At 42.0% G+C, this 20,659-nt stretch overlaps 1 protein-coding gene across 4 annotated transcripts in view; it reads right to left on the minus strand.

The window, feature by feature from the left end:
* Positions 1-20,659, minus strand: part of zzef1 (zinc finger, ZZ-type with EF hand domain 1) — a 149,512-nt gene that overhangs the window by 46,141 nt on the left and 82,712 nt on the right. For 3 of the 4 annotated variants that reach the window (XM_055657837.1, XM_055657838.1, XM_055657835.1), the window contains exons 34-45: positions 20,440-20,578; positions 19,494-19,659; positions 17,823-18,085; positions 15,883-16,019; positions 12,018-12,119; positions 9,623-10,175; positions 8,841-9,013; positions 7,741-8,018; positions 6,812-6,986; positions 4,376-4,508; positions 1,443-1,639; positions 241-360 (exon numbers count right to left, since the gene is read on the minus strand). In XM_055657837.1, the coding sequence (XP_055513812.1) occupies positions 241-360; positions 1,443-1,639; positions 4,376-4,508; positions 6,812-6,986; positions 7,741-8,018; positions 8,841-9,013; positions 9,623-10,175; positions 12,018-12,119; positions 15,883-16,019; positions 17,823-18,085; positions 19,494-19,659; positions 20,440-20,578 (2,436 nt within the window). The remainder of the gene's footprint in view (positions 1-240; positions 361-1,442; positions 1,640-4,375; positions 4,509-6,811; positions 6,987-7,740; positions 8,019-8,840; positions 9,014-9,622; positions 10,176-12,017; positions 12,120-15,882; positions 16,020-17,822; positions 18,086-19,493; positions 19,660-20,439; positions 20,579-20,659) is intronic. The other variant, XM_055657836.1, reaches the window with a different exon arrangement.

Here is a 20,659-nt window from a genome sequence, read left to right on the forward strand (position 1 = left end):
GATCTACTTGTTTTTACTATATTTCTTAATACACTGAAGATTAAAATCTCCCTTTTCGTTATCACTGGGAAAGAACCATCCAGGCAGTTAAAAGCTCAAAATTAGGCGAGGCATATACAAATCTATTGTGAAACATTATAAATTCTAGTGATTATGTTTGCTATAGACCATAGTCTGCAAATAGAGTTACTGTAAATGAAAACTGTATTCAGAAAAATCATCAATATATATTGCTCTCACCTCCAGATCACAAAGCAACCATAGCTTACTGAACCCTGTCCCTTTGGTGCATTTCTTCTCCAGTAATTTGATCAAACCAGACTGCATAATGACCGGATGGATCTCTTCAATACTATGTTTCTGCAAAATAGAAATATGAAAACTACCAATTCACACTAGTTGAGGGAATTCTCATTAACACTGAAGACATATTGACTTGTGGTGAGCAAATCACAAACACTACTTCACTGTAGGACAACAGTTAGATTTGCAGCATTGCTCATCCACACCACATATTCATGACATCTGTGAAAAAAAGCTACTCTAATCTTCTAAATGCAGATGGACTACATGGGAGCCTACGTCTTTCCCGATTGAACTCATGTTTAAATTTCCTCTTCCCTTTACTAAAGCACCAATCCTCAACCCAACGCCTTCCTCGGTTATACAGTAGACATCTGAACCAGTTTATAAAAAGGCTAGGATCCCAATGCTACACAGCACTCTTCACTTGAATACTTCCAGTTCACTACAACAATAACCACTTAATAATCATTCAATTTATCTTACTTGTGTACTAGTTTTGTATTTAATACAAATCATATTTTTATAAATATTTGTTTTAAGGTACAATTATAAACTCTTGATTCTACTGACTATTTTAATGCCTCTAGTTCAAGCTCATTTTCCACTCCTTCCTTTTTCTCTTCCATTCCGAATTTACCTTTATATGTCTGAATAGTGATCAGTATTTCATTAAACATTGTTCTTTTATACTATTTCATGTTTTGCACTGTATCATGTGCAAATAATGCCCATTTGATACAGAGGGGGAAAAACAACACAAAAAAGTGCTCAAGCACACACAGAGAACAAACAGTCAGAATGAAAAGGCACAGGCAGGAATGGGTAGAGGGTGTTACACAGAAGAGATTTAGACAAGGAACAATCACAGGACAAGGGCAGGAAAGAAACAAAACACACCAGACAATGCCGAAGGAATACAAAATCCTAATGTCACCTGGCTGGGAAACAAGCTCTTTGGCCTATCAAGTCCATATGTAAAAGTACAAAATTGACAGCCACACTTGTAAAGATAGAAGACAGGTAGAATTGCACAACAATAAAGATTAAACTTGTGAGAACTTCATCTTGAGAAAAAGTTCAAAGGGCGAGAGAAGTTCTTTTTTTTTTTCTAAAACAGAATATTTGTACATTATTACCTGCAGCATTTTGTAGAGACCCTTTAGAGCTAATGATTGCAGCCAAGTTGCCTCCACTGCATCTGGGAAACTGCTGTCCATGTTAGTCTGCAGTAGATGGCTGTAGATTAGCATGAAGTGCTGCAGGAACTGGATAAGCTGAGGTTGAGATGTCATCCATTCAGGCTCACATACCTGCGTTAACCGATAATCTTTCACTGTTTCAGGAAAGAGACAAAGCAGATGTTAAACAGAGGGTGGTTAATTCAAACATTCAACTTTCCTCAGCCACCTTTGAGAATTCTCAGGTCTTTATTTTTTTAATTGATCATTTCCTATCATTGATTCTAATTCTTTCTTTCCCTCTGGATTTCAGTTGTATGTACAAATTGATCAACAAAACAATCAACAGGAAATCAGCAAAGCTTGCAAGAAGAAACTTGGTTAACAACACAATGCATCTGTTGGCAGCTGCCATCTTGAAGAACACCATTTTAAAAGGGCCTTGGTAAATAAAAGGGAACACAGGAACGGGACATTTCACTCCCCAAAGCTCCAGTCTTAACATCTCATTTACTTGCTGGGGCTGTGTTCTCATGCTCTCTTTTACTCTCTGGGGCTCCAGTTCCCACAGACATTCTCTCATTCACTGTGGCTTTGGCCCCACACTCCCGTTCATTCACTGGACCTCTGATTCCCATGCTTCGCAGGATAATATATTATTTGTGCATGCATCATGTTAAAAAAGTGTATTAAAATGTGTTGGAGACATAGCAAACCAAAATCAGTTGGAAAATCAGTCCAGCATTATAATACGAAACGAGCAAAACTAATGGAGCTTTATGGCTCAGGTGAGATAACTGGGCAGGGAAGAAGCAAATGGGAAATAAGTACACTCATCAAGGAAAATAAGCAGTGAATAGGAAATTGAACAAGCAGTTTGAAAAAGGAGACAGTGGCAACTGCAGATGTTGGAATCCCTGAGGGATTCAGGAGGTCAGGCAGCAATTGTTAAGGGAAATGAGCAGACATCATTTCGGCTCGGGACCAAATTTCAGTCTGACGGTATTGGGTTCCTAAAAAAGTGGGCAGAGGTTTAAGACGAGATGGAGGAGTTTGAAAGGGAATATGCGGGCTACATTTTTCTGGTACATGCTGGTATTTAGAGCGAACTGTTAGAGGTGGTGGACGGGGCAGGAACAGTAACAACAATTAAAAGGCATCGGGACAGGTACTTGTGTATAGTGTTTATGCTACGGCATTCGCAATTCTGAGGGTTGGACCATTATTAGTCATAGAGAGATGGAGTACCAAAACATGCCCTCTGGCATGCTGAGCCTGCATGAGATTACACTCCCAATATTAATCCCCTTTCATTAATATTAGTCGATTTTCATGTTGCATAAACAGCGGTACAACATTAGCAGCCTTCTAATCCCCTGGCCCCGTACCAGCGGGGAGGTAGGATTGAAAACCGATGGTCAGAACTGTCAAATTTTCCTCCCTTTCTTCTTTTAATAAACCTGGACAGAAATTTAGGCTTGCCATTTTCTTTCCCCCATATTTTTTTGTCTTATCAGGCTGGATCACAGATTTTCTCTTTGTCAAACAAACATGTGTTTAAAGTGGACATTTTTTCCAATGTGGCAGATCTTGTAAAGATTCTCCATCAATCCTATTTAATTGGTAACTAAGTAGATCAAAGAAAATTGCCCATTTATACTTTACCTCTTGTACTAGACATGAAATAGCAACCCTTCAAAATATTTTATCCATATTCCTTTACTTTATTAGAATAAGCAGTGTGATGCAATCTTACCTTGTTCATTTCACTGTCGAGACCCTTCTTCAGTCTGAAGAAGGATCTCGACCCAAAACGTCGCCTATTAGCTTTGCTCCATAGATGCTGTCTCACCTGTTGAGTTTCTCCAGCATTTTTGTCTACCGATTTTCCAGCATCCTTCTTAAACATTGTTTATTTTACTAGTTCCTCTAGGAATAAAGCCACTTCCTGCTGCACCAGGTAATAATTCAGCTTGGAGCCTTGCTTTTAGGGCTAAATTAATTACTCTTCTGCAACCGACTACAGGGAGGAGCATGGCAATGTTCATTAAGACTTAAGCCCGTCCCACTTACGTGTTCTTGGCACGCTAATTACGCGATCTCGTGGTCGCGTTATGGCGCAAAGGTCCCGCGCGATTTCATGCGTTCGAACAGCTGTCTGGAACGCGTGACGTCATTTGAAGATGGACACAAAATGCAGGAGTAACTCAGTGGGACCGGCAGCATTTCCGGAGAGAGGCAATGGGTGACGTTTCGTGTCGAGACTTTTCTTCAGTCTGAAAGGAGGGTCTTGACCCACAACGTCACCCATTCCCTCTCTCCAGAGATGCCGCCTGTCCCACTGAGTTACTCCTGCATTTTGTATCTATCTTCAATTTTCTTGGCCCCGCTCTGGTAGTAGAAGTGGGGGCGGATCCGGACTGAAACGGCCGTGAGCCCCAGGCCAAGTTCGGTGATCGTTTGCCTGCTTCTGCTGCTGTTGGAGGTGAGGCGTTGCGTCGCGCCAGGGTCTTGGGCCTGTCCCACTTTAGCCGTCAGTTACGTGACAGGCCCTTGGCGGGTGAAGATTTTGTTCGCTATAAAGATTTCGGAGCCCCGCGCGATGGTGCGCACAACTACATACCCCTCCACGCTTCTCAGTGGGACCGGCCCCGCGTGGCCATACGATGCCCGTACGCCTCAACGCGACCATGAGGTCAAGTAATTTGCGTGCCAAGGACACGCAAGTGGGACAGGCCATTAACTCTCCGTTCGGAAACATTAGACCAACTAACGGTGCTGCTGCTGATAATGCACTTGACAGGTTCAGTCTTGAGGCCACGTACCTACCTCGCCACTGAAAGCTAGTTTCAGTAAATCAAAAGTTCTTGCAAACAATTATGAATGCTCACCTGTTTTACGCTTGCGAGTCTGGATGTCAATGACCACAGCTTGAATCTTCTCTGTGAAATGTTTCAGGACGATAACATCATGCGTCTCATTGGCATTGTCTATGTAAACAGTATGCGTTCCCCTGCATAATACCTGTTTAAGTAGAGAGTTTGCATTTTAAAAACAACGCTGAGCACAATATTAGTACATGGTGCTTAGCTCCAGTTACTGTGCAATATTATATTATTTTGTTTGGTTGGAAGAACAACTGAACAAACTCCAACTCTCACGCAAACACTTGCACAGAAACCTCTTGAGAACAGGAAATAGAAGTTAAAGACGATACTCCTGGATTTACCATTGAACCACAGCAGGAGCTGTGTCCTCCACACTTTCCCTCTAGATCCCCTTATCTTCTCCACATCCAAAAACCTGTCAGTCTCAGCCTTGAATTCAAGGTTTCAATGTCATTTTATTGTCACATACACCAATTAAGGTACAGTGAAATTCAAATTACCATACAGCCATACTACTAAAAAAGCAACAATACACACAACTACACACAAATGTTAACATAAACATCCACCACAGCGGATTCCCGACATTCCTCACTGTGATGGAAGCGAATAAACTCCAATCTCCTTCCTCTTTATTCTCCCGTGGTCGGGGCAGGCGAACCATCCGCAGTCGGGGCGATTGAAACTCCCGCAGCTTCGGTCAAAGCCACCGCGTCGGGGCGATCTAAGCGCCCGCGATTGGGGCGGTCGAAGCTACCGCGGCTTGGAGTTCCCAAAGTCGGTCTCTGACCAGACACCGCGAGCTCCACAATGTTAAAGTCTGGTGGCCTCCGCGATTGGAGCCCAGAGGTCAAACCCTGGCAAAGGGTTCAGTGATGGTAAGTCCACAGGACTCCGCGGTGGAGCTCCCGAAATCAGTCTCCAACAAAGGCCGCCAACTCCTCGATGTTAGGTCGCAGTGTGGACGGAGATACAATATGGAAAAAAATTAGCATCTCCGTCGTGGTAAGAGATTAATAAGGTTCCCCCAAACCTCCCCTCCCCCCCCCCACATATAACAAGCTAAAGACCACTAAAAACATCCATTTAACATACAAACACCAAAGAAGGAAGGGACAGACAGACTGTTGCCGAGGCAGCCATTGCTGGCGCCACCCGGCGGTTTCAATTGACTCAACGACTGAGCATGCTCCCAGATGGAGAATTCCAAAGGTTCAAAACTCTGTAATTATCAGTCCCAAAAGACCAAATGCTTATCGCTGCACTAGTTCTTGGCTCTCCAACTGCAAACAGCAGCTTGTTGGCATCTGCCGCATCAGTCCCGTCTATATTCTTACACATATCACCTCTAATTCCTTTAAAAAGCAATGTGAACAGCTAGGATTTACCAAAGCCGATGGCATTGCATCAAGAAGTGGAGTTGTCCACCGCCACCTTAGAGCAATCTTATCGCAACCTAAAATTAGCTAGTTCTCTGTTAATATCTACATATTAGCAGCCATTTCAAAACTAAATTCAGACCATGCTTTTGGTTATCTACCCTAATATCGATTAAATGATTTAATGTTAAATTAATGCTCTGTTTGAAGTGTTTGATATGTTGTACTATAACAGCTTTATATGCATACAAGTGGTATCAATTTTGGCAATTAGGTTCTCAATTTACAATACTATAGATGTTTAATACTATGACTTCACCTAGGCACTATTTTCATGTATTAAATATAAAACATATGGAATTAAAAGGCTTTAAACGGTGGATTTGAAGGCAAGCCATTTAGTTTAAATTGATACCTAAAATACTAATTCAAAACCATAAATAATTTCAAATATCTGTAGCCTACTTTTGCACATAGTTATACACCAGTTAGTTTAGAATGGTTTGACAAGGTCAAATATCTTCAAATCCATTTCAGACACATGAAATGTATGCAGATCATTGGGGGCTTGGAAATGATGGAATTACAGATCTGGTAACCAAATGTCTGATTATTGATCTGGAGATATTAATGTTAATCCCACACCTGCAGTTGGGGAATTTACATTCAAGTAATGCAATAAATCCCAAATTTAAAAGCTACTATCAGTAGTGGAGACAATGAAACCGTGGGTTGCCTCCATGACCCATCTAATTCACTAATCTCCATGAGTGCAATAAATACATCAACCTTATCCAGTCGAGCTTATTGGTTCTTAATGGTTTCTGAAATGGTCTAACAGGCCAGGTTGTTTCGGGGTCATTTGGAAATGGACAATAAATGCCAATCTTGCTTCAACATCCATATATCCTGAACCAACAAAGCAAATATTTGGTCATTGTATGTTCAGATACAATGATGATAAAGTACCTTGCCAGCATTACCAATATGGTTTATTTCACTTTAATTAGTGCAATTTAATCACATAGATTAACAATGATATCTAACAATTTGCTTTTACCTCTGGAAATCCCACCAGAACCAACAGTGCAAAGACATTGGTGCGTTTTAAACGGAGGGGAAGCTCCTCAATGCAGCGCTTTGTGAAGGCAGCGATCACTTTCTGCCACTGGGGGCTAGAGTTCAGGTCTCTGAGTATGTCCGCAACTGATGATGCCCAGTCCAGGCTAATCCTGCTTCGATCAAGAGAAAAACAATATAGAGCATTACTCCATTCAAGTGGCACAAACAACAGATCTAATACAATCTGAGCTTTCTTGCTATCTTGTAAAATTAGTGATCGTTCTTGCAATTGCATTCACTAAAAGCAATAAAAAGGGCACACTTATGCATTACCTCACAAAATGTCTACACCCCAAAGCGTTTTACAGCTGAATAGTGTTGAAATATAGTCGGTATTGTGAAATAAACGATTCATGAATTGTACAGGACAAGGGGTCACAGCTTAAGGATAAGGGTGAAATCCTTTAAAACCGAGATGAGAAGAACTTTTTTCACGCAGAGAGTGGTGAATGGCCTACTCCTGCACCTAATTTCTATGTTTCTATGTAAGATCCCACATGAAGAAATGAAATATAGTCCATATAATCTGTCTTAGAAACATTGACAAGACACCAAGGAAAAATCTTCCACTTTCCTTCACGTGGACGTCTATCCAATTGGAGAGTGAATCTCACTTGCAACTCATCTAAAAGGTGGCACTTTCACCTGCAGTGTTGCACTGGTGTCACCAACGATCTTGTACCAAAGAGCAGACAGTGTAGCTGTCCAAGCTCGTGATCATGGAGGTGCTACCACTAAGATAATATTAACAACTATATTGGGAAATACACAATTAATTTTCTATTCAATTGCATCTTTTTTTTTTTTAGAGTTTGACTTTGCAAACGTCCACATTCTATAACAAACAAATAAACCATTAAACTGTACCAGTCCAAGCAAACTGCTCCAAGGCTGAACAAAACCTGTGTTGTCATCCATCCTGGATATTTTAGTTGGCCTTGTGCAGTGCTAAGTAGGGTCCACGACGCAAAGAGAACTTCTTTCACTGCAGCATCAGCATCTTCTGGGGAGATTCTCAGAAGGAGTTGCCCAAGCAGTCCCAGGGTCAAGTGATAGGTTTCAAGCAGCTGTCCAGGATTCTGCATTGCCACCCGGAATAGGAGCTTCAGTACCTGCCTCAGGTTTGGTAAGCATATAGCTGAATCCTATGGGAATGAATATACCATCAACAGTCTGCAATAAATTAACATTGAATTATCAGCAATAATTAAAGCAGTTATCCTGCCTCTGTAATTATTAGGAAGAGTCTCCCTCTGTCCGAGGATTGTGTCATACGCTTGATCTCAGTAATGCCTGCCTAACCGACTCGCCTCACACCAGCATCCTTCACCTTGGTCACCCAAAACTCCACTGCCCATCTCCTTACATTATTTTAACAGCTTCTTGTTAAACAAGACCTCAGCTTAAAATTGCTCACTATTACTTTCAAATCTATCCATGGTCATGTACCCCTCTCATTAATTTACTTTAACCTTTCAACGCAAGGTGGCTGTACTCCTGCTGTTCAGTCTTGAATTCAGTCACTTCACCTTTGACAGCAGCACTTTCAGCTACCAAAGATCTAGGCTCAGAAACTCCTGCTCAAAACCCATCTTCCTTTCTTCACTCTGAACAAACTCCATTGACTGCGCTTGGTCACTGCTCAAATATGGCCTTATATGGTTTAATGTCATATAATGCCCGTGAAGGGCTTAGAATATTTTGCTACACAGCATTGAATAAATACAGGTTGCAAAGTTCTCATGTTTACCTTCCACAAATCACTTTCAGGAAACTATTCTTTGGAATAATTACATAAAGTCAACCTAGAAGGTAATATTCTAACGCTTCAATTAAATGTAACATATCAGACAACTAAATAATCAGAAGGAAGCAAAGTAAAGAACTCCGCTGAATACAAGATGCTTGTTTGCTCCAATGTTAAACGCAGAGAAATGTCTCTAACTCAAAGTACTTCAGGTTCTTACAGTTTTTACAGGAGGTAACATGGCAGCAAGTAGACCCAGTATTCTCTCCTGCAAGCACTCAGCAAAGACCTGGTCCTGGTTGGGCACGGCCTCTTTTTCACCAACATCCACTTTGAAGGCAGCTTTTGATCCATGTGAATGATTGGGAGTGGATCCCCCGGAAAACTTTGATCCTGTAATTTAAAATCATTTTCAAAATTATATCACAAACATAAGGAACATTTCACTGTCTAGATTAGACTCTGATACAGTCCCTTCACTATCTAGAAGACTCTGATAGTCTTCCTACTGTCTATACTGTATTCTGATACAGTCCTCCCACTGTCTATACTATATTCTGATAGTTCTTCCACTGTTTATATTGTATTGTGATACAGTGCTCCCACTGTCTACTCTGATGGTGTCCTCCCACTCTCTTGACTGGACTTTGATATCGTCCTCCTGTTGACTAGACTGCACTCTGATACAGTTTTTCCCTAATCACTGCAAGCAAGGAAAATTGTAGGATGATGACATTCAGCATCTCAAGATTGTGTGCTCTTCAATAAGATCACAGCCAGGTTGCAGGTTAATTTGTTGTTTCAAAAGCCCTTAACTCCTTTACAAGCCACACTTGGAAGTACATACCTCAGCTTACAAAATACTTTCAAGTGCGAAACTGGGTTTCAATCACAAGGAATTTATTCTTTAGTCGGCCGCCAAAGAAATTGATAACAGTATTTTGTCCTAAACTAGAATAGATTTGGCTCTTTTTTTGTGTGTTGATAATAATGCAAAGTTACCTGCTCTAAGCATCTTCACATCCATTGCAGTCCTTTGTTGCTCAGCTATATTGGACTCAGTCGGCTGTGTACCTGACACAGAGGTCTGTGGAACTGATTCTGAGGCAACTGATGTTGTTGCATCAGTGGAAGATGATTTTGAGACTGTGTCCAATGCAACACTGGAGGTGAAATTCGGCTCAGTTGCCCCCGAAGTAGATACCGCAGATAACGGAGTAGTCTGCTCAGACTGTGAAGTGTTGACTTGATCTTCAACCTTTGATCTCTTGCTGGAAATTTCCGAGGAAGGATGTTGTGATGAAGAAATACTATTCATGGGACTGGTGGTTTTAACCTCATCTTCGGATGCAATACCTGCGGCTGCAGGGATATTTAATTGACTGGATGAAGACATTTCGGTGGAGTCAGTCGTGGATGAAGATTCTTGGCTTACAGCTCCTTTCTCTGAATATGAAGCATCATTCTTGGACCCAGGTACCTCTAGGACCTGCACGCTCTCCCACTCAATGCTGTCAATACTTGCCAAAGTGCTATCACTTGCACTTGACTTTATCTGGAAATAAATGTGAAGGCGAGTCAGTAAATCCTAGCATAGAAAAGTGTTTCAAGACTTGTCACAGAAGTGCTATCAAACAATGAATTCTATAAAAGGAGAAATTAGAATAGGCAATCAAACAGTTAGGTTTGAGTAGATCTGTTAAACAGTAGGTATGTTACAAAACCTACCTGAATCGTCAATGAGAATCTGCCCCCAGGCCGTGTGCGTGATTTTGCCGCTGTTTAGAGGGGGCGGGTTTAAAACGCGATTTTTACTAGGCTGTTGCAATCGAAAATGTTCAGCCTAGTAAATCATTAACGGAAAATCGCTGAAAGACCCCGTCGCAAAAGGTATTATTAGTTTTTATGGCCTTGTATAATAGTTATAGTAGTTTAAAAATCACTCTCTAAACCCGCGACCTCTCGCAGCCCCAGGGTTTTATAAAGCAAACAATTGAAGGTATGTACCTTATTTTTACATTAAAAGGGGCTTCTTAAGAACCCAATATATAAAGTTTTCTATAGCGAGTAGCTCATTTTGGGCTCTTTATATCCCGCAGTATTTTTCTGGGCGTTTGAGGGCACAAATCCAGCGCAATGTGAATGTTCTAAACCAGCGCGTTCACAGGAACCCACTAGAAAGCCGATTTAAAATAGACTTTAATTCACAGCAATTGAACACTAAATTCCTTCCATTTGGCCTATAAATTGATGTAAATGAGATTTAAAAATCATGTTTTATTGTGAATTATTTGTGAATATTATTTGGACACTTGGGCTATTTAAAAATGTTAATCATTTATTAAGAAATGGATAGATGGTTAGATCTAGTAATTGAAGTTTGAAATTAGCTACAATTGGGTAACTAACTAACTATATGCTTTAATTTCAGGTCATCCAAGTAAGATTATTTTATATTTGTTTCAGAATGCTTCAATCTATGATAACTGAAAATTTCATTCAGTTCTCTTAATTTTTAAGAAGGTTATGGGGTTTTGACTGTCCTTGATCACAGCTTTTTTGTTATGTCCATAGAAAATCAATAGGGAACAAGATGCTAATTTCCGAGTATGCAAATGGCAATAACTTTTTTATTACTTGAGATATGAAAGTGAATTAGGTGTCAAATTAAACTTATTGTTATGCTTTATCTGATGGGATAAATTGCAGACTTGATTTTTTAAATCTCAAAATTTTGTAACATTGCTATAAACAGGAGAGAGATAAAAAGGGAGAAACAGGAAGACAGTTGCAGAGTCTTGAGAGAGAGAGAGAGAGAGCTAGATAGGGCTGTTAAAGATAGCGGAGTCAGGGGATATGGGGAGAAGGCAGGAACTGGGTACTGATTGGGGATGATCAGCCATGATCACATTGAATGGTGGTGCTGGCTCGAAGGGCCGGGTGTCCAACTCCTGCACCTATTGTCTATTGAGACAGCAGCCTTAAGTAAGTAAAGGAAATTGGGGATACAACAGTAAAAAACTTTAAATGGAAAGATGAAGTAAAGAAGTTTAAAATAGTAAATGATTTTTTACAAAGTAAACTTTCAATGATGTATGCATTGTTAAACGGCACAGCAGCAGTGAGGTTAAACACAGGCACAGAAACAGGGTCTACATGAGTTGAAATAAGCATTTGGTTCAATTTTTTTTTAAATCAGGAATTTTTTAAACAATAACATTTCTCCAATCTTTCTCACCATGAAGCTGCTTATCTCAGAGAAGCTTCCCACTGGGGTGGGGTGTTCACCAGAAATAAGGAAAAACAACTTAGCCAATGTTCCAGGACCAAAATCAACCTGTAGATATGCGAGTGATGCTTGCAAACCTAAGCTCTGCGGCCAAATTCCAACACTTACCTTCTTTTTGATTTTCTCCTGGTGACGCTGAACAGCTTCCTGTTCATCTTTGGATTGTGTATCAGATAACATTTCTCTTTGGTCATCTGCAACAGTTGATGCCTGAAAATGGACATAAGTAAAGATTAGAAGCAAGGACTAATAGCTATTGTGGTTTTAAAAATCGGTCAAACGATAGCTTTAGAAAGTCTTCAAATAACAATGTACTGACTGTTAACTGAATTCTATGGTTACTAAATTCTATGGTTATGCTGAGATAAAGTTGGTAACATCATGAAGGCCTGGAATATTAGATTACTGTTATCTTTCAAACTAATGGCAGTCTCCATGGTTCTGCTGAACTTGCATAAACTGAAGACATCTTGGAGCAGCCTGGAAAGTAAATATCCACAACCATTCCACTCCCTTCCATGAAAAGCAATCAGAGGGAACCAACTTTCATCATACTCATCTCTTTTCCAGCTTTCTCCTCCTATAAATAATCCCGATCTGAAACCTTATCTACACATTCCCTCCACAGATGCTGGCTGACCGACAGAGATCCTCCAGCACTTTGTTTTTTTGCTTATGATTCCAGCATCTGCTGTTTCTTTCATCTCCTAGAGTATTCAAAGTCTGCAGATACCTTAAGTCCTCCCATCTAGTTTAGCTTAGTTTATTGTCATGTGTACCGAGATACAGTGAAAAGCTTCTTGTTGCGTGTTAACCAGTCAGCAGAAAGACAATACCTGGTTACAATCGAGCCATCGTGTACAGGTATATGATAAAGGGAATAACACTTAGTGCAAGATAAAGTCCAGTCGAATCTTTCCTGCACCCTCACTAGATTAACGATATGATACCAGCTAATGCGCACACACTTTGCAAAACTCTATTCCCACCCTACACCACATTCCAGCAATTTTGTGGATGGTTTGCGTATTTCTCTAAATATATTTTGAACAGAAGAATGCTCCAAGGTTGAGCATATCTACTTTTATCGCCAAATGATCTGACCAACCAAGCTTCTTCCTCCGTTCCCAGAACTCTGCTCAAACAAAAATTATGGTACAGTTTCCAAAACCGCACAAGATCCTATTTATCCACAGCGACCTACATTGGGTTCTAATCCATTCAAATCCATTCTAATTGAAAGTTTAACCTCTACAGCATTACCCCACTCATCTCCACACACACACAGATTGACATTCTTCCAGACATGATCCCCACCATATCCCTGACTTTTGTCGCCCACTTATTGAAAGCAACCTAGTCCATTGATTCTGCTCTTAGTAGAGCTCCAAATCCCTCTGCCTCATTCACCACCTTCCTGAAAACGCCTGTCACATGCCTTAGTATCTCCGTCCTTAGCGTAACGTTAATTGATGCTCATTAATGGATCTACGGTACGATAGAACTTTATTTATCCCAGGAGGGAAATTGATCCGCCAACAGTCATAAAACACAAAATACATGAAACATTAAATTAAAATGACGAGTGGAAAGGATTGGGGATGTGCAAAGATTAGGGTGGGTGGGGGAAAAGGGAGTCAGTCTACCCCACGACAGAAGGGGGAAGCTTTGTACAGTTTGGTAACCACCAGGAAGAAGGATCTCCTGTGGCGTTCTGTACTGCATCTTAGTGGAACTAGTCTATTGCTCAGGTTGACCAGTGTGTCATGGAGGGGGTGAGCTATATTGTCCAAGGCGCTCCGCAGTTTGAGGTGCATCTTCCCCTCCAAGACCACCTCCCATGAATCCAACTCCAAAATGTGCCACTGAGTAAGTAAGTTTATTGGCCAAGTATTCACATACAATGAATTTGCCTTGGTGCTCCGCCCACAAGTAACAACATGACATACAGTGACAGTTACGAATGACTCAGAAAACACTAAACATTAATAATAATAAACCATTAATGATAAAACACCATTGATCAAGCATGTGAAGCAACAAAGCACCAGATCAAAGGGAGGCTACAGATTTTTGGCTGTTGAGTAGAGCAATTACTCGTGGATAAAAACTGTTTTTATGTCTGGCTGTGGCAGCTTTGACAGTCCGGAGTCACCTTCCAGAGGGAAGTGATTCAAAGAGTTTGTGGCTAGGGTGAGAGGGGTCAGAGATGATCTTGCCCTCTCGCTTCCTGGCCCCTGCAGTGTACAGTTCATCAATAGAGGGAAGGTTGCAGCCAATAACCTTCTCTGCTGATCGGACGATTCGCTGCAGCCTTCAGGTGTCAGCTGGAGACAGCTGGAGTATAATTCAAGTGCGATCCGTTGCACTTTGGGAGGTCCAATATAGGGGGAAGTATACAGTTAATAGCAAGACCCTTGACAGCATTAGTGTATGGAGAAATCTTGAGGTCCAAATCCATAGCTCCCTGAAAGTGACAACACAAGTAGATAGAATGGCAAAGAAGGTATGCTTGCATTTATAGGTTGGAGCATTGAGGATTCGAGTCAGGAAGTCATGTTGCAGCTTTATAAAACTTTGGTTAGGTTGCATTTGGAGTATAATATGCAGTTCCGGCCTCCCCAATACAGTAAGATTGTGGAGGCATTGGAGAGAGCGCAGAAGAGATTTATCAGTATGCTGCCTGGATTACAAGGTATTAGCGAAAAGGAGAGATTGGACAACCATGGATTATTTTCTATGGAGTGTTGTAGATTGGGGGTGGGGGGGGACATGATAATAAAAGTATATAAAATTATATACGGGTAGATAATCCAAACCTTTCTCCCAGGGTTGATACGTCAAAGCCAAGGGGGTATAGCTTTAGGATCAGAGGGGGCAAACGTTTTAAACGAGATGCGAGGGATAGGTTTTTGTTTTATACAGGGACTGATGAGTGCCTAGATGTGCTGCCATGGATAGCGGTGGGAGTAGATAAGATGGTGGCGTTTAAGAGACTTTTGTAAAGTCACATGGACATGCAGGGAATGGATGGATATGGATCATGTGCAGGCACAGATTAGATATTGTGGGCTGAATGGCCTGATCCTGTGCCATATTGTTTTATGTTCTATTTGGCTCCAAGACTATCTAGTTGAACCAACTTAGGAAACATAGCTCAAAGGGTTTGGTCTCAGAAACTTTGAACACAATACACAGTTCGGTGGGCGGCGTGAATCACGTCGCAGCGGCCTCTGCAGTCCGTCTGTCTTTTTATTATTTTTATTATTTTTTGTCTCGTTTGAATGTAGTTTTTATTTTTATTTTTTTGTGTATGTGTGTGGGGGGGCGGAGGGTGGGGGAAACTTTTTAAATCTTTTCCCTGTAAGGAGAACCCGACCTTTTCTCCGTTGTCGTTGGGGCCGAGCACCATGGAGCGGCCTCCAATCGGAACGACCTGGGACTCCAGTCGTGGAGCTGCGGACCTACTTACCATCGTAGAGCTGGCCGAGTTCGGAGCGGGAGGAGCTGTGGTGGCGCTCGGCTGCGACCCGACCCCGGAGATTCGGAGACTTACCGCAGTTCTGGTGGACGGTCACACCGGGAGCCCGTGGGTCCCTGCTGGGAGACCGCTTTTCGGGGATTCCGCAACGGCGACTTCTCCCGTCCGAGTTGCGGGGTTGAAGATGACCTGGAGCAGGGCCTTACATCGCCCTGCGCGGCTTTGAATGGCCGCGGGACACTTACCATCGCCCGCCCGGGGGCTTTGACTCTGACATCGGGAGGGGAATGGGGAGTGCAGGGGAGAGATAAGTCTTTGCCTTCCATCACAGCGAGGAGGAGATGCGCTGTGATGGATGTTTGTGTAAATTGTGTTGTGTCTTGGTTCTTTTTCTTGTGTGTATGACTGCAGAAACAACATTTCGTTTGAACCTCAATGAGGTTCAAATGACAAATAAATTGTATTGTACAACTGAGTAGAACACACGCTGACCTGATGTTGGTTGCTGGTGCATTGATCAGTTGTGGAAAGCATCTCCGCTGTAGATTCTGCTGTGGTATTAGTAATGGCCATCTCACTTTCACTCGTTGCATTGGAGAGTAACGAAAGTACCGCAGAGTTCTTTAGACCTGGGACAAAATATAATCAAACAATGGATGTTTCGATCATTTGCACGTTTTAAAGAAGGTAGCATATTGTGACAATCCAGGAATGTTACAAAATGTTGACATTTAAAAAATGAAGCCTGTAATTTGTCTATCCACGAACAATATTTTCATACTAAACATCTCACTAAAACGTTACTGTGGAAGTTTTCAGATATTTAGTATGAAAATACTGATCGTAGATAGACAATAACACAAAATATAGATGATTTAGATGTTCTAATGACATGATTGTGCAAAAAAATAATTAATTTGATTATCTTGAGTGGCTGTTCTGGATTGTGATCGAGCGAATATGGCTGCAAAATTTATGGTCTAAGCCCCTATGGCAGGCCGATATCGTATCGGGGCCTAAGTAACATTTTTTGCATCATCAGATTAAAACGAAACCACACAAAAAAGCAAGGAAAGATGTTAAATAAACGACATTCCTTTTGTTTTGTCCTGCTCTTGCGATCCGTGATGTTGAAGCCGTTAGAAGTCACGTTTAACTTCAATTCAGCGATGCAATCGACCAGCAACTTTTTTTAAATATAAACGGAGGTGGGATTGCCTATCAATTGTTCTTCATCAGCTTGAAGTCCGAGCACATTCTCTCTCTCCAAACCAATACAAACCTGCATTTTAACCCCCCCCCCCCCCCCCCCCCCCCCCCCCCCCCCCCCCCCCCCCCCCACCCACCCAAACAGCCTCCAGAATCGCACACACAAGGCAGTGAGCAGATCTGGAGTGCCACTGATAGTAGGGTTTTGTAACAGCGCTAGACAATGCATAGGCAATGAGAGTAGAGCTGACTGGGTCATTCACACTACGGTATGTAACAGCCCAATACAAGCAACAGAGATGAAACACTAGTTCAAACAAGTATCCATCTGAGTAGAAACAAGAAACTGCAGATGCTGGTTTATTTTTAAAAAAGGCATAAAGTGCTGGTGTAATTCAGTCGGTCAAGCAGCATCGCAGGAGAATATGGACAGATGATGTCTGGACCCTTCTTCAGACATATCTGATGAATCTGATCAGACAATCAATTAGTCTGAGGAAGGATCCCGATGTGAAACGTCACATGCTGATTCTCCAGGTATGCTGCCTGACCTGCTGAGCTACTCCAGCACTTTTTATTTAACCTTGTTTGAGTATTGATTGGGTAGAGACAGGCCTTTTGTCTACAGAATCCACGCTGACCATCGATCACCAGCTCATGCCAGTTTAGCCAGAGATACAGCCCACCGAGTCGGCGCTGACCAGTGATCACCTCGCACACTAGCACTATCCTACACGTTAGGGACAATTTACAATTTTACTAAAGCCAATTAACCTACAAACCTGCATGTCTTTGGAGTGTGGGAGGAAACCAGAGTACCTGGAGAAAACCCACGTGGTCACAGGGAGAACGTACAAACTCCACACAGACAGCGCCTGTAGTCAGGAACAATCCCGGGTCTCTGGTGCTGTAAGGTAGCAACTCCACCACTGCGCCACCGTGCCGCCCTTAGTTCTATATTATCTGACTTTCACATCCACTCCCTACACATTTGGGGCAATTTACGGAGATTAATTAATTTACAAACCCGCACATCTCTGGGATGTAGGAAGAAACCAGAGCATCCGGATGAAACCCACCTGGTTACAGAGAGAACGTGCAAACTTCACACACATATAGCACCAGAGTCAGGATCAAACCCGGGACTCTGGCGCTGTGAAGCCAAAGGAAAATCTTGAACGTATGTCTACAGTTTCAGAATAATGAAAACGTGCATCATTTACTTTTTCCTTGATGGGCTTTGATTAGATATTCAGTGATGAGCTCTGTGCAGCGAGCTTCCAGTGCCTCAGCCTGAGATTGCACACAAGGGTCCAGGTTCTCCTTGGTGGGTTTCTGCTCTGTAACGATGTCGGCCGTGTAGAGGGCCAGTGCGCTGAACAGCAGCCAGGTGTAGTTGTGGATGTATGGCTGGATGAGACGGTGGCGGTCACTGATGCGAATCGTCACCATGGGGAACACCGTGATGCTGTGTGTAGGCAAGTGGCTGCAGGGAAATTAAAAGCTTCAAATTAATGTGGGAAACAATAGAGACAAGAGACTGCAGGTGCTGGAACCTTGAGCAAAAAAAAACTAATAGCTGGGTCAGACAGCATCTGTCGAGGGAAACGGACTGACAATATTTCCAGTTGAGACCCTTCTTCAGTAGGATCTGCACCCTCATGTCTGACCCGAAACATCATCTGTCCATATCCCTCCCAAGATGCTGACTGATAAGTTAAGGTCCTACAGCAGTTTGCACTTCGATAAGAAACAGTACATCTCCCCATCCAACTTATTAACAATTGACAAAGGTAACAAAGTCATTACAAAATAGTATGAATAAGAGGCAGAAAAGTTCCCCTGCAGCACCCTTCCCTGCCAGGTTAGTTTACTAGATTTAGTTTGGTACAAGAGGAAATCATGAAGAATGATACAGATATTGGGTAGGGAACAACACACTTTAGATAATTCTCATTACTTAAGTAGTTTAGTCAGCTGGGTTCAATTATACACTAAACTTCAACAATATACTAAACAATTGACAGACGACTGATCACGAGTGAAACAGTTACTCAAAAAGGACAGCGGCAGCACCCAAAAGGTGAAATGAGACAAGGGCAGAATGTGCATACTGCTGAAGTGTTGCAAGCACAGTTCAAGGGCAGAGCTCGTGGCCAGACAAATCTGCACACTCGTGGCCAGACAAACGTTGCTGTCATTTAATTATTTTCCCGAGACTCCCCAATAGAGGCAGAGGGAGCCAAATAATTTATCAAATTTGCTGAAAGCTCACAGCGATGTCTTTGAAGTAGACACATCTGTTAATAACAGGGTGAACAGATGGCTGCACCATTTGAGGGAGTAAAAATAGCAATCCTGCAAATGAGTTACGCACGAGAGCTGCTGCCTCCTAATTCCAGCACCCGAGATATGATCCTACCTCCAGTGCTGTCAGTGTGGAGGTCACACATCATCCGTGGCCTCATTGATGTTTTAGACCCACCATAGTCTCTGTATATTACCCATAGTGAAGGTGGGTGTTATGATAATCAGGATGGAGTTACATAGAACACTACAACACAGGAACAGGGCCAGTGGCCAACGATCTCGATGCCAACCATAATGCCAATTTAAACAAATCCCATCTACCTGCACATGGACTATATCCCTCTATTACTTGCCTCTTTACATGCTTGTCTAAATGGCACTGAAGAGGTGTGTGTAAGAGAATAGAGTGATGGGATAGGCATATTTGTGAAGTGGAATAGACTTGACAGACCAAATGGCTTCTGTGATCTCATTTTTTAAAAACGAACTGTGAATGTTGACGACTTCATTTTTAGGTCATCAACATTACAATCTGTAATTAAGAAGTAGTAATTCTAGTGCTGTATAGCACCATTGTCGGTTACCTGTCAGGGTATTTCTTTGCAGAATAGCACCCGTAGCAAAGGTCAAAGTCATCACATACGTTGCAATTGATCCTGCGGCCTATGATTAGCCCCTGGCAGTGATCACACGCGTACTCCATGTTCACCATCTTATGATAATCTTCATGATGTTCAGGCATCACTCCTCCTAAAAGGAAAAATCACCACAGTATAAATTGACCCGATCATTTGATGGGATGGGATGGCATGCAAACTAAAGCTTTTCAATGTACCTTGGCACATTATAAACCTAAGGCTTCAGAACTTTGGTCTCAACAAGATAATATTGGCAATGAAATAGGCTAGCTAGATATTAACAATTCAATAGACAGGGTGAATTTCTGGGAACATTTAGATGCTGTTTTGCACAGAAGCAAACAGATGTTATTCACATCATGCTTATCAACCCCACAGGTATCTTCTCACTTACTGCTAAAGATGAATTCCCATAAACAATAATAAATATAATAATAATAATAATAGGATCAGCACTGAAAGGGCAGAGGTTTATTAATAATAACAGCACTGCTGTATTAGGAACTTGGTGTAAACTCCTTCACTCTCCAGTTATGCAGGGAACCCAGCTGAAGCCTCCACCCCTTATTGACACCTCCACTCCACAAGTCAATATAACATCAGTGCGGCATGGCTCAGTGCGGAACAGGTAAGGAATCACAGTGAGAGGAGCAGTGAAGCCCACCCGAGAGAGATGTGGGGGTGTGTAGCAAAGAACTGCAGATGCAGGTTTAAACAGAGGATAGATACAGAAAGCTGGAGTAATTCAGTGGGACAGGCAGCATCTCTTGAGAGAAGGAATGGGTGATGTTTCGGGTCGAGTTCCTGAAGAAGGTTAATTAATTAACATCCATTAATAGCAGCCTAGAAAAATCGAGGCATTTTTACTTCGCAGCACTTCATTTTTTTTTACCGAGAAAACATGTTTTGCAGAGATCCATGTCTGGACACTGGAGACAACGGTAACGATGCCAAGGTGCTATTTTATGACATCCGTCGCAGGATATCTCCACATTCAGCAGGTCACAGTAACGTGCAACAAACATGTGCATCTGTCACATAAAAACAAATAGTTAATTACAATTCCAGACACTAAAACTCAAGTTATTTCATCAGAAACAGTGGTAGTCGTT

This window comes from Leucoraja erinacea, chromosome 28 (genome assembly GCF_028641065.1).
Source record: "Leucoraja erinacea ecotype New England chromosome 28, Leri_hhj_1, whole genome shotgun sequence".
NCBI lineage: Eukaryota > Metazoa > Chordata > Chondrichthyes > Rajiformes > Rajidae > Leucoraja > Leucoraja erinaceus.